We start from the raw sequence: 15728 nt of genomic DNA on the forward strand, positions 1-15728 counted from the left end.
TAAGACATCAGGATCAAGGGGACTTTATCCTTATCACTAAATCCACAAGGTAGTTAAACTATATTCAAAATCTTATTGCAAGCAAACCTGGAAGTGGAAGAAAATGCTCGTAAATTGGAGACATTTGACAAATTGTTTTCAGTTTTGCTTTCTCAAAATCATGCATCTACAGGAGTGAACTCAAAACAGGTCTATGCATTTTTAGCAACACACAATTTCTGCAATATCACTGTCTCCATAATTACCACCAAGACCTCACTTAGGTCGACAAAGGGGGTGATCAAATGCGTTCCATTTGACTTATCTGATATAATTCTGGAAGAACTCAGTGACCAGGGAGTTAACGATGCACACCGCATCTACAAGAAAATGAATTCCACGTGCTCTTGCAACATCTGTCATCATAGTAACTTTCAAATCCAAATCTCATCCTCCAGCTGTCTTCCTAGGTTACGATCGTTTGAAGTATCCAAGTGTATTCCTCCGGTCACTCGCAGCTTTGGATGCCAAAGGCTTGGCCATGGCATCGACACGGTACCCACATCTGACGCTTCAAGCAATGCTGTGTCCAATGTGGGGACCCCCACCATCCTGATCAGTGCCCCATGAAAGGCACACCTCAATGTCTGAGATGTGTAAGCCCCCACAAGATGCCCTGAATCTAAGCAAGCCAGAAAAATACAATCAGTGAAAACAATGAACCAATAATCTTACTCCGATGCCATTGAGCAATCAATGAACAAAGAGTCAACACATGAACCTCTTCCAAGAAGCTCAGTCAACCAAGGTCCTGCTTCTTTACTTTCTGGTATGAGACCTATGTCATACCAGACAAAAGAAGGAGACAGCAGCTACACACCAAGTCACAGAATTCACGTCGCTATGCCACATCGTGTGCCAAAGAAACTCACTCCAATCTAGGAAGAAATTTTGTGTCAGAAGTGTTCATGAAGTCAGCTCTTTTATTGTACAAAGTGATCATTCAACCACACTTTGATTATTGTTCCCTCACGTGGATGAATGGAAACGTGTGCCACCTGTAAAGGCTCCAGACTCTACAGATTAGAGCTTTACACATTGTACTAGGCGTAGATGCTCGGTTTAGCAGGGAGACAATATATAACACCCTGAAAATTAATTGTTTAAAGGACGCTGGAAAAAGCACGCAGTAACTCAAATATATAAAGCCATTCATAATTTATTACCACAGAGTTTATGTTCATGTATTACATTGAGAGAATATGATTTTAATGTACGTAATAATGATATAATTGTATTTTTACCCAAACCAAGGACGAATTGTTTAAAGCGAAGTCCATTTTATAATATAGCATCGAAGTTATTTAATAATTTACCCCAAAATATACAAAATATTGACAATTTAATACAAGCAATTCAGAATGTAAATTTCCAGATAGTATATTAATTTTTACTTGCCACTCATTTGTAACAAATGCTTGTGTTATTTTTGTTTGTTTTAATTACGCATATCATTTTCGTCACAGTTTGATTTTGTTGTTATGGAAATGCACTCTAAGTCATTTTATGCTTGCATTCATATTTGTTCCAATTTCAGTTCTGTTGTCTGTTTGCTATTTATGTTGTGTTTCGTCATTTTTTACTATTATTATTATTATTCTTGTACCTGTTCTTCTGTTTTTTATTCAGTTTTGTAAATTCTTTTGCATGGCCTTGCTGAAAAGCAACTTCAAAGCTGATAGCACGCTTTTTACCTTGTTGAAATCAATCAATCAATCAAATCAATTAATAGAATGCTTAATTGCACCTTCTTCTTCTTTTTTTTGGTTGAGACCATATTAATTCTTATAGATGGATATCAATTTTTGGGACTGGGATCAACTTGTTCTGTTTGCCACTGTGACATATAAATCTGTCCCAAAGGTTCAACAGGATAATCACCAAACATACTGAAGATAGGTCATAAGGCACTTTTCCTCCGAGATGTGGCACAGCTCCCCCCGGGAGAGGCAACTCCTACAAGAACGTACTGCCTGAGGTATCGGACGGAAAGGATGGACGAACAGGCGAGTGATAAGCTGCACCAACAAGGGAGACACCAGAAGCAGAACCGTAATAAGCGGCGTAAGGTGACTGGCCCCAAGGTCAGAAGTTTTGAGGGGCTACTTAGGAAGACGTGACTGAAGGGCAATGCTCAAAACTACAATCGCGTCGGTAGTGGCTGGACAGCAGGACACACACTGCTGCAAGCACCGCAGCTGCACTCTTGCTGGAAAATATTGAGCCTGATCTTAAGTCCATGTCACACGTCATCACACATTATTTGTGGAAGTGTGCAAGAGGTAGTGTAAGTATCTATAGACATTTTTCCAAAATAACGGAAATAACATCCCAGCTAATTAACAAAGTAGTACAAAAGTCTGAAAAGCTAGGAAGTTTGCACAAAATTAATGAAGATTGCTCAGGAATTAACACTTCACATGATCTGATTACTGAAAAAAAATTAGAACCATTTTAGTAGGTCTTTAACATGCTACAAAGGAGATGAAGATTAGGCCTTTTAGGTTCCATATAACTATGAATCAATATCTTTCATCTAGAGCACTTACATTCTTGTTACTCGATGTAGAGATAAAATGAACAGCAGTGATTACAACAATGATGAAATAATGTGGTGAGGTATAACTGGATGTAAGTACATATATGTATCATTCACACAATTCTTGTAGTGCAAATCTAATACACGTTCAAATAGATGATAATGAATTGAGTAAAATCAGATGAACAGAATGGTACAAGTTCCTTCAAAATTGAGTGTGAAATAAGAAAGTTATTGATTTCTAAAGATTTCACATGTTTTCACTGAATCCTGATATTGGCCACAACTGCACGCAAAAATTTGAAGAGGCGACAATATCCCTAGGCCTATCTGACAACTCTCCCTCTGGTTTGTACACTAGAACACAGCAAAATTCATGTTTTTGGGTCAATAACTTCACAAGTACTACTCCTTTCCCTCTATGAGTCGCCTTTGCCAAGTTATAACAAGACCACAATTACTCGATGAAAGTATTCCTAAAACAGTGCACTCCCTTTATCACTAACACAGTTATGCAGAAGTAAAAATTCAGGTCCCAAAATAATCATCTTAATTTTTTACATCTTTATATACTTTACTGTTCTGCTATGGCAAAGTTTCGATACAATGAAAGAAAACTATTGTTCCCATGGACTTTGTTACAACGGGAGCTGCATATACTGTTTCATGTCCTTCTAAGAAAAGGAAGAAGTCAAGCGACGATTTTTGCACATGTCAAAGGTCAATGGGAGACTTATGAGGAGATCTGCTGCTTACATCATTGTTTGTGAAAATGTGCAAAACTTTGAAAATTTCTCAACTCTCTGATTTTGGTCCAATTCTCATGAAACCTCAATCATTCATTCTGTTCATCTGTTTTTTCTTTACTCATCAAAACGAAACTGAACTTGCCATGCAATCGCACTTTAAGTGTAAAGGCAATATAAATTCATCCTGATTTCCGGTGATACACAGCCAAAGGAGGACAATTAGAAATATGCTGTGATATATCCTAATCATAATGATGATGGCATTCTCATTCATAAATGAGAACCATTTCACAAAATACTGAATCACACACATATAGATAGATACAGATAGAAAATAGAATGCTTGTAGTGGTCGGCAGTTTGCTTCACTTACCAAAAATATGCAGCATCAAAGATATAAAGTGCAAGGAATGACAAATGTACTTCACAGTTGCACTGCATGATATCAGCTATATTTTTTCATACAAAATGGAATATGCATTATAATGCTTGATTGTCATTTGCTCCAGGCGGCGTGCAATAGCTTCTGTATGGCTTTTGAGGCCTCGTAGGCAGCTACTGGCTATAGTATTGTGAGCATCATGCCATTCCTTGTATGGACCCTCGAATGGCAGGAGGTGTAATCCTATCCTCACAAAGTATTCAAAAGCAACATGTAGCTTCACGAGGATACAAAAAAAGAAAGAAAAAAAAGTGTTGAATAAGTGTGGAACTTGCATCAGCAGGTAGAGGAGAGCAATGAACACGAAAATATTGATTTAAGATATGATATGAACTAAATCCATCTCCCCATTAAAAACACAACATACAACCTTTCTTAACACTGTTTAGAAGCCTGTGACCTTATAACTGTCTTCACCTGTAGTTCCATGTGACTTAAGGATTAATATCAAATGCATCAAATGTTAAAACATGAGACTAGAAAGAAAACTTGAAACAAAAAAGGTGAATCTCCCTTACCAGTTGCAATGTTATAAAGGAGACGAAACTGTGGGCAGATTGTAAATCAGCGCCCTTCAGCAGAAGCCACCTGGAGATAATATCAACGAGGAATGAAGACTCCAAGTTGGCAAGTTAAATACTACTATCTAAACCCAACCTAATAATTGGCACAACCTTCCAACATCAAGTGTTTTCTCTCAACCAGGTGTAGACGTAATCGTAGACGAGCAGCATTATGGCGCCGCCTGGTCCCAAACGCATGATCTTCGGCACCAGGCCTCTGTAGAGAGCAAAGAACCTACAACAACATAGAGCGGAAGAAAAACCAGAAGGTGATAAGAACATTCAGTAACTTCATGTTTAGATGATACATAACTTTCTCCTTGATAGCTTCAAGGCATACCAGATGGCATATGTATCCTTGGAAAAACTCTCTTTATCAGAGTGGAGTATTTCATTATCAAACCCAAAAATAATGTCCCAACATCTTTTGGGGCTGAGGCATACTGGATGATATACATGACGCCTTTGTGGCATAACGTCCTATATTCAGAGACTCCAACTCGCCCACTTAGGCCCGGATTCACGAAAGTGGTACAATCGTTGTCCATGGTTTAAACCATGGACATAGACTGTAGTTTTGTGTGGGGCGCCAAGTTTTGCATGGCCCATTTCATTACAAAATCAGTCATTTTAAATGTTCATTTCGTAATGAAATAGGCCATGCGACACTTGTGCCCCATACAAAACTACGGACTTTGTCCAAGGTTTAAACCATGGACAAAGATTGTACCACCTTTGTGAATTTGGGTCATTGAGGCCATTTTCTAAATAATGTGTTTCCCTCTCTCCCACCTAAAATGTATTTTCTCCTGCTTAAACTTTAACTTTCTAATACCCAATTTTAGTTTTGCCATATATGTTCAAAAATATGGTTAAGATAGCACAAAGTAGCATCTACAACCCTAGATCTTCCAATAAGCTTTAAGTGGGCCCTGGACTCCAGCCACAAGGGATGTTGTACTTCGCACCTGTGATGTGAGCTATGTGCACATCATATTGTGTGCATATCCACGGGTCTCCCATTTGCTAGGGGCTTCAGGTGAGAGAATGCTTAGGGTTGGTATCTCTCTCAAATATGCTTTCTCCAATACTTGGTTGGTATTTCTAGTCTATATATTCTCATTATCCATTTTTCCTATGATTGTATTCTTCTAACAAGATGAACAATCATCACTGAATCTTTCTTCCTCTGTCCAAACATACTCCAAGAGTATCTCCTATTTGTTTGTACTTATTCCATCACTGCTCTTTCATTGTCTGTATGTTTGTGTACAAATTTACTAGTTCATTCTATTTCTAAATCCCTGAACTATTCTGACAACCACCTCCATCTGACAGTAGGTTGAAAATTTAGGTGAAGAGTCACAAAGTGAGTTGATCTGTCATGCTTCTATATCTAATTCTCTCATTCTCTCTTTTGTGCCCTTGTGCTACTCACCCCTCTTCTCTGTACACCATGGCTATAGTCCGGAAGCAACCCTTGTACTTGACCTGACCTGGGACAGGCTGGGGCCCCTGGATGCGACTCTTTGCTACATCAAACGGAATGTTGACCGTAGAGCCGATAATCCCAGCGATCGTGCCTATCGTGAAGCGCCGCAACAGCTCTAGTCTGTGGTCCTGTTTTCGCCAGAAAGAAGAACGGGTTTATGCTTTACTGGACAACAGAAGATTCCCACATGTATGATTCTTGGGGCCAGTGCTCTGTATCTGATGCTACTAATCTCTTTTCTGTCAAAGAGTGGAGAGCATCAAACTTCAGCCAACTTTAAACTTACGACTTGATACTCAAGATCTACTGCAGACACAAGCAAAGATGGAGGGATGTTAAGAACTGCATGATTAATAACAATTACTCATGATGCATCCCTGGGATGACAAAACTTTTTAAACTCAAAATCATGAATTTTCTCACAAACACAAATTCTTTATATAATTCCTCTTGAGAACACAAATTTTTTATATAATTCCTCTCAAGAACACAATTTTCAAAAACAATTTTGCAACATTTTTGCAAAATTACATCAATGTCAACATCAAATAATGTAGAAACATTAAAATTTACACAAATTAATTGAAATGTTTTAAATGCAAATCAGTATTTTTCATATTCAAAATTGTGTTCGGAGCTCTTATAAGCCAATTGAGATACAAGGTCTTATCACTGCAGGGATGATATGCATGTTTGGTCCTATCTACTTAGGGTTAGCCTCATCACTGAAGGCAGTGTTCTCCCAGACACTGCTGTTCAATGTGGCTGTGAATGCTAAGAAATGATACTGAAATAAATCCTCTAATATTCTTTCATACAAATATTGCATATGCCATATACAGCTGTACTTAGCAAGTCTAATTTTTCACGAATCAAGACTGGTTAAATTCGCGATTGTGGAGTAACACTGAGCGAAGAAACATACATGCGTACACTTGCACATTCATACCAGGATCAGAGTTAATATTTTAGCATGTTTCTAAATTTGCAAAAAGCACTTGACTCTTGAAATTCACAAAAACAAAAACCTCATGAAATATTTGACACATTTACACTCACAAGATGGAAGAGAAATTAAGCATCTACATTTAACCCGTTGAAGACGAGTCCAGAGTATACGAGGGCAGGAGTCTATGGGAAATGCATGTTATAGCAAAATCAGCCCGTCCTCAACGGGTTAATGGACAGCACCATGGACAGATTCAGGTCAATGGTAGGATAGATACACCTCTCCGCTTTTCCTTCGACTTACCGATGAAGAGGGGAAATAGTCCTTGATGTTGTGGTAGAAGCCGAAGTAGATCATATTAAAGATGCCATGCCTGCCCAACGTCGCCGTCAGTCCCCGCGCCAGCCCTTCCGACCCAAAGCCGTCTGTGCGAATGACATGCTTTGCCATGGCAAAGGCACTCGGTTGCTGCAGAAGGGAAATCACAAAGCGTAAATCATTTCTGTGGTGATTTTAAAACTTGATCCTTTTTTTTTCACCGAAACTTCACGACCATATTCACAAAAATCTGGGTACACTTATAAAGATACAGCACACTTTGGTGACAAACATCACCAAAAATTGCAGTTTCCGATGACTTTTGTGTGTACAATGTATGGGGTTTGACTTTTACAAGAAGTGTAAGATTAATGTTTACAATTTCAAAAACAGCCCGTGGGTAAAAGGTGTTCTAATAAACACCTTTTCATATAAAGGCATGTAGGCACTTGGAACATATCCATAAGCCATTATATCAAATCGGTTAGTCAAATACCGGTTAGTGATTGGCTAAACACAGTCAAGTGATGGAGGCACATTGGTTATGTTCGCCCATGGGCAGAACATTTTTGTAATGTTCTCCCACGGGAAAACATTTTCACGTAACAAATGACAAACGATTGAACGATCATATTTTTCATGCAATCAAAAGGATAACTTTGCCTATTCCATACAATGTGAAAAAGCAGATGACTGTATTTGACTAACCCACATAATATAACAGATGATAACTTGTGTTGTCGGGAACATGTACCAAACGTTCCACCCTCAGGGTTTGAAATGCTATTTCGGGAGGCTATAAGTCCCTCAATAGCATTTCAAACCCTTCGAGTGGAACATTTGGTATGTTCCCTCCTCCGCCAGTCATCATCTATATAATGTATCATGGCAGGCATGCAATAATGCAACGTTTACCATGCATTGAATGGATGTGGCAGTCACTGCAAAATTCACTGTTGCTTGCATGCAAACACATTCACACTGTGCAGGAGTGTGAAGCAGAAACATGTAAAGCAGACATTTTCTTTTTTAAACCAGATCAGCGGCATCATACTTACTGGGATGTTATTTTACATACTTGTGATCCAAACTTTGACCCTGCTACATGAGGGGTAAGAGTGAATACATAACGTGGTTCAATTAACAGTCAAGAAAATATGTATGGAAGTGTTCTTTTTACTCACTTGTTTGAAATTGTTTTGATCAGCCTGCAGTCTCACTTTGACGACCTCAAACGGATTGATGAGAACTCCCTCAGTCAGTCCAGAAGATAGTCCAGCAAGAGTGAATGTCTGATGGCAGAAAACATGGCTTAAGGTGCTTGGATCTAAAATCTCTCTAAAGCATCTATCTAATATGTCACTTTAAAACACGATGACACTGGAAAATAAAAACCCGTACATGTAAAATAAAACAAATATTCCTCTCACAGATAGAAAAATAAGGCTGAAACTAAACCATAGTGGGCTGATGAACGACACACAAATTACTTTGACAATCCTTGTCTTGCAAGACAGATTTGCCAGTATACCTTTCAATTTCAGATTAAATGAATTGTTTGATCAACTACAAAAAGCAAACACACTAACAACCCATCGTATGCAATATCCATATTCTCTTAACACATTCTTCAATTAACACCATTGCTCTGTAATCATGTTCCTGCACTTTATACTTTGAAATATGATTTACAGTAGTAGCTGGTAACCCCCCCCCCCCTTAAATCCTGCAAGTCATCGACACACACATCCAATGCACTACTCATTCTCATTCTCGACACCATGCAGGTGACTGAGGACCTACCAACGGTGTCGGCGTGGGACTGCCGAATAGAAACAGACCCTTGTACTGCTCAAACGTGAAAAACTTTGTGGCCCGCTTTGGCGTCTCTGCCATGATGGGAGGTAGAATGCCCTTGTACAATGAAAGAGTTCTGTAGATGAAGAGATAAAGAGAAAGTGAGAGTATCATGGTAACATAAATGATACTTATTCTAATACAAGGCTGCACACTAAACCCATTTTTTACTGGTCCATTCCTGAAAAAGTTACTGGTCCAACAGTGATTTTACTGGTCAGGGACTGTTGGACCAGTGCCAGTGTGCAGCAGTGTCTACTGTTGCTTCTTCACTCCAAGGTGTGACCATTTGTTGTCTTTTTTTTTCTTTTTACAGACAATCCATATTTTGCCACACATGTCCTCTGTACAGGACTTGGTCATTCAAGACCCCCTGACATCCTATTTCAGTTGTGTGTCCAAGACTTCTGCTGATATGAATGGGCCTTCTAATTACATATTCAGCAATTGTTTGCTTAAAATATGCATCAGATGTTTCTGTCCATTAGAATTTTCATTACCAGTAGTTTGCACACATTTGAGATCCACACCTTTAAAAATCTTTCTTGCCTTTCATAGCAGAGTTGGCAGAAATATACAAAGTACACGTACCAAATGATATGCACCTTGCCCAAACCAGATGCACCAGCTCACAATAGCAAGACAGGTTTCATAAAATACAATTTGTTTATTCTGCTCCTTTTCTTTCAATACCCACAATCCTTCAACATTTTGCCCATCATACTATCTGAGGCACAGATCTGTGAACACTGTCTTGCTATTGTGAATGTGTGCATTAGTCAAGGTACAGTGCATAACATTTAAAGCATTGTAATGCTTATAAATACAGCTGAATTTCCTCTTGACGGCTTTCTGAAAGATGAGAATTGCTTTTTGAGGGAAGGGCTTAATGGTGCAGAAAAAAAAGAAACTAAAATGATAATAAAAAAACTGCAAAACATATTTTGATCAAGTACATGCAGTTCCAGACTGTGCAATTTGTAGACCTATTCATATCAGAACAAGTCAACATGCACAGGATATCAAGGGACCTTGAAATGATCTTGCGTCTACATAATTGTGGTGAAAAGCAGAACCATACGTATGAGTAAATTTGCATCTCAACATCTGATGAGTCAACATTTTCAAAAGATCCTTTCAGGAGAGACAAGCATGACACTTTCATAATAATGTCTGTTACAATTTGTGTAATTAGTATGAATTATGCACTCATGTAAATACCATTGTCAAGTTTATTGTTTGATTGTATGTATATAGATCCCCCTGGGAGAACAGTACTTGCCAACTGATGGGGCTACTCCATTAAAAAGAAAAAGAAAAATGAATAAATAAATAAATGCAAAACATTCAGAAGAACACCTTTAAATATGCTCCCTCATATCTTAATTTGTAGATGAATGAGTTTTATCCACAATACATTTCAAATTAACCATCAAATATAATGCTTTATTCAGGGGTCCTCAACCGTATCAGGGCAATTCCACCCCACCCCCCCACCCCCCCACCCCGCCTAATATTGTGACAAGGTTAGGGTAAAGATTAAGGTTATGTTTAGGTTTAGGGTTAGAGTTTGGGTTAGGGTTAGCTTCAGGATTAGGATTATGGTTAGGGTCTGGAGAAGTGTCTGAAGTAATTGCCCAGGGGGTAATTGCCCGAGACCCATCCTCAACACATGCCGAGCGGTGGATAAACATGTATTTTCTAAAGAGCTGATGAGAATAATCACATAATTTCTCTATGCTGCACACTTTGGCAGACTCTCATTTTCCCTCGTTCCCCATCTTGTGTAAGAAACACTAAGGGCAAGCCCTCACTCTACAGAGAGAATGCTTTCTATGCATTCTAAGACTTGCAACAAAGGACTCCCCATGTCAAACTCCCTACAGTTTCTCCTACCATTCTTTACCACACAATGCAATGTTTACTCTGCTACAAGCCACTAAGGTAGCATGGCACTCAAGCAGGCAGTCTTTTCTATTGTGTGTGTGTGTGTGTGTGTGTGTGTGTGTGTGTGTGTGTGTGTGTGTGTGTAGAACAGCAAGAACAGCAATGTACACCACTCTTTAACAAGTACAGGAACATGTCTACCATTACTTCTTCACACACACAGCATATGGCATTGTAGACCATAGTGCATATTGCCTAAATTTGATTTACCATTAAGATAATATATCTTTAAAACAATTAATAGGTAACACTAATTTCTGGTCAATAATATTCTTTCCCAATAATCATAAACCTATTAACCTACTTTAAAACATGGTATATTCGCGGCATGAATTTTTCGCAAAACGGAGCCGATGGCCTTTTTTGCGGCATGAAATTTTCGCGAAGTGCCACTGGCATTCAATGCATATAGTGTAGACAAGAACTTTCACATGCATTTTAATTTCGCGAATCTTGGCACTCGCGAAATTAAAATGCACGTGAACTTTCCTCGTTTTGCAGTTTACCCATTATAACAACCAATATTGCATGCCCACAGAATTATGTAAAACAAATGGACTGCTTTATTGCTGTTGTGCAGAAGATGAACAGGCAATGTGTATCCTTAGAATATGGAACATAGCCGTATGCTACAAATTTATTTCCATTATTGTCTTGACATTATGAATTGGATTGCAAAATTCAACGCAATCTGATGCGATCCTACCATGCAAGAAAAAAATTACACTTTGTATGACAGCAGCATATGGCACCTGTGCAAAGAGCAGTTGGCTTGACTGTGCTTGAGGGTGGCATAATGTGACATTAATACCATAACTATCCCTGGCCTAGGAGTCATCAAAATATATGGGTATAGAGACATAATTAACACCAACACCCATATTGCCATGTCTTTCCATTCTAACTCTTGTAAAATAATAATAATAATAATGATAATCATTAGCAGCATCATCATAACAATCATGATAATAAATTATCATTATTCATTCTGCCAGACTTCCTTTTGAAGTAGGAAATTTGGAAATATAAAAATATTGCCCTAACTAAGGCAATATACCCCCTATCATAGCTTACCACAGATTAAACTCTGGGCAATATACAGAAATGTTTCATTTCACATCTCACCCTTCCTGCCTTGTCATCTGCCTGACACAGTCCAACATCCCTGAATATTGCATGTTGCTATTTGGAGTGCCCTGGATCTGAAACCTGGAGATGAAAGAAGAGCAGGTCAAGTATTAAACTGACATCATTCCTTCTGAAATATATTTAAGTCTACTTATCACAAATATAGTGCAGGGGCAGATCCAGGAATTCCGAAAAGGGGGGGGGGGGGCGCACAACAAATAATTCTGGTGCCACTTCCGGGTTTCATTTCATTTTTTTCATATGTTTTGTTTTAACCTAAAAAAATTAAGGGGGATGCGCGCCCGGTTCAACCCCCCTCTGGATCCGCTACTGCAGTGCATGATGTATACTAATAGCATGCACTAAAATACAGATATCTCTCTTCAATAATTTCATCAATTTTTTTTTTCTGTGTGTGTGTGCATTTTCACTAAATGTTTAATGGGTGTTCCTGGTTATGAACGTAAAGGAAATTTTACTCATCAAAAAAATATTACGGATGAAAAATTGATTTAAAAAAAAAAAAAAAATCACTTTTTTTAATACCTTGTCTTGATGACATCCAGTGGATGCATGATGCTGACTTCCACCAGCCCTGCACATGTCAGAGAAAGAAATTGTTAAATTCAGTCAGTCACATTTTGACAGTAAATGATTTTAGATGACAACAGTGAAGATCACATATTTAAAGCCTCTCTTACATCCCGTCGTGCGTGTTTAGATATCATGCGGACTCGGAGTTCCTGTCAGGCTTGAAGTTGTCGCAGGGTGAAAATTAAATCGGATGGGAAGTATGTAGTAAGTACTTAATGAGTGGGTGTGTCTTGCTCAAAAAGTGTGGCCCGCAAGTGGTCTGTACGCCTTTTCTGGAAGTAGGAAGAAGTAAGGAGCACGTAAGATCTCTACTTCTGTCGCACACAATGAGTGGGATAATTGTACGTGAATTGCAAGTGAAGCGTACGTTTTCAGAAATCATACTTACGAAGTAAGAGAAACGTAAGAGAAACGTAAGAAGCACAGAAGTGTTAAGCAAGACAATCGTGCGTCAAATTGGAAGAACGCAAGGATAATCAAAATAGTATAAAAGGGTGCACTGAGTCTCTTCATTATTCATGTGGACTAACTGCAGAAAATGTTGACGAGGAACTGAAAGCACGTTGTCCGTATCAGCTTTTATATAGGAGCACGATGCACCTGAGCATGCCTCAACATTGCACTTCTGACGCACTTTTTGTCGTGCTGATCACATTCGTCGTCTGAGAGTGACGTACTTCACAAGTACGGTGTTTTGGAAGTAGGTAATACGCACGGAGGACGTGCGCTCACCCCTTTTGCTGACACATACATTGAAAGCAAGGGGAAAGTAAGAGCCTCTTGCGTGGTAAGTACGCCTTCGTGGGAAAATACCCCCCCTCCCCCAAAAAATTGTTGCATGTTTTGCCTGCGTAAAACGCACGCCTGTCGAACTTACTCAGTACTTTTGTCTTGCATACTCTGAACGTGCCCCAGGCATGCTAATTGTCGCAGCCAGGTCGTAGCAAAAAACTGGCCGGCCAGTTTTCAGGCTGCGTGCTATGCGTCGTGTTTGCGACCACCAAAAAAAGTACTTTCCACTTGCGTGCATCGCACCACTTGGCCCATTTTTGGGACGCAAACCACTCGTAGGAGCACGCACGACCGGATGTAAGAGAGCCTTTACAAAAGAATGACATGCACCAAATTTAGCTCCTAAATTCTCGTAACACAATTGTCACTGGGTAAAGCAACCTATATGGAGCTTCTTTTATTCTCTTTCATTCTTGCGAGTCATCTTCCAGTTAGGAGCAACAAGATCCTTTCACATAAAATCTTACTTTTTAAAGGTCCTGTTTACTTTTGGGAGCAGTGACTTTAAAAATGTTCAAGATATCACTTGATGTGTAGGTCAGTTGTATCACTATACATCCTACCATACAGAATTTTTGCAATAAAGCTTAAAATATAAGGAGATATCACAATTTTTCTCATTAAACCGTAACTGTAGACAGTTTAGTCTGGAAACATTTTTATCAAAAATATTGTTCACATCTTGTATATTTAACAATACTTAACATCGATTATACTGGTTCAAATGTTTACATCTATAGGTAGTTTCTATCCCTAACTAACATTTTAGAACTATTTTGAAGCACTAATGCTGGTTTTTTGTTTCATCTGCAAATGGTAAATTATGCCTTTAAAGTGTCAGGGACTTTACTTAACCATAAAAAAGGGGCAATGATTATTTCTTCTTGCCCTAGGGGAGATACATCGTATGTCCATAATGGCAAAATATACAAAGTGATTCACTTTTCAGTCACTCTAATGTAGGTAACTTATTTAGCACTGGCAAATCAAAGCATGATATATTTTAGACATAATACACAACATTGCACTTTTATTTTAAACATAATACACATCACTGCACTTTTGATATCCTGCCACACTGAAGAGAACTGATAAAATGTACATTGATGTTTCAGAGATTCTAAAATGTGCATTGATGTTTCTGAGTTTCAAAACAAATCCTTTTTGCGCTGCCTCAGGAAATTTTGACAGGATGTGTGGCTAACGCTGTGCAGCAAAAACCTTGCACACAAGCATTTTACAGACTTTTAATCTTTTTTTGTTGTTGGATAAATCAAAGGAAAGAGGGAAAATGGGTTGAGACTGGACTTTTATGTCATGTGATCAAGTCACTGACCCATTCTGGATCAGAAGAACAATGGCCCCTCTTCCTAACCAGGGAAATTAATACACTGCAGTGAAATGACCCAAGCATGGTCAGCAAGTGACCATTAAAGTGACCTTTTGATCCAAAGAGTCCCACTGTCCATGGGATTACAATACAAAGAAGCCACCCACTCCACTGCTCAGGATTAATTAAGTCTCTCTAATACCCTGGTACACCCCTCTGCTCGAAAGAGGGGCATTCATTAGGCTATTTCAAGGTAATTTGATTGGTAGTCCCAAAATACTGTACAACATTTAGACAGAAATTACTGCTTTCCTCTTGCAATTTATACTCCTATATTAAAAGCAATGTGTGAACATAGTGGCATCAATTGAGAGCAAAGTCACTCATATGTTGAAAACTTTGAACTATGTACTCTACTTCACAGTAAAAATACCCAGGGTATAATTAATCACATACAGCCTGCTTCAGGGCTACAAGTGGAGGGGGCAAATTCTTATCTCAATAGATCAAATCGGGTCATATTTGACACTGTATTGTCGTACCTGCCGATCCACCAGCTGTAATCTGCTGGCACGCCTCCTTGACTTTGCCCATGGTTTATCGGTGATCAGCTGCTGTCGTTCTGAGAAGGCTGGTCAGTCTGCCACTTCAGGTCTCTATCACCTCTCTTTTCACTGCAATATAAACCAACCGAACAAAAGGGTATTAAACGTGAAATCTCAAGGAACCTAGAAACAAATGCATAGTACATGTTTGCACTTGGCAGTCATATCTTTATGCATCAAATTCTTCATTTCATTTTATTTTTGGTGAAGTTCCATTTGTATCATAATCCCCCCCCCCCCCAATAAAGCTGGTAGAATATTGACTTCAATGTGGAAAATATTTTGAACACTAGTACTTCTTGAGGACAAGATTAGAGTCGAGGTAGGAATTACAGTTTTACAGTTTGATTGGTGGGGCGTGCATACTGGGAACTTCTTCATTTT

General features: G+C 38.8%; 1 protein-coding gene across 1 annotated transcript; it reads right to left on the bottom strand.

Moving 5' to 3' along the window:
- Positions 1 to 4125: 4125 nt before the first annotated feature.
- LOC139738215 (mitochondrial 2-oxodicarboxylate carrier-like) lies at positions 4126 to 15384 on the bottom strand. Its single transcript, XM_071648874.1, has 8 exons — positions 15282 to 15384; positions 12570 to 12618; positions 12021 to 12104; positions 8895 to 9024; positions 8276 to 8383; positions 7077 to 7241; positions 5771 to 5952; positions 4126 to 4567 (listed from the first exon to the last, which is right to left on the bottom strand). The coding sequence occupies exons 1-8, from the start codon at positions 15331 to 15333 to the stop codon at positions 4453 to 4455; spliced, it is 885 nt and encodes a 294-aa protein (XP_071504975.1). The 5' UTR covers positions 15334 to 15384; the 3' UTR covers positions 4126 to 4452.
- Positions 15385 to 15728: the final 344 nt, after the last annotated feature.

This window comes from Diadema antillarum, unplaced genomic scaffold (assembly GCF_040938485.1).
Source record: "Diadema antillarum isolate AM-2024a unplaced genomic scaffold, OU_Dant_1.0 scf00000029, whole genome shotgun sequence".
NCBI lineage: Eukaryota > Metazoa > Echinodermata > Echinoidea > Diadematoida > Diadematidae > Diadema > Diadema antillarum.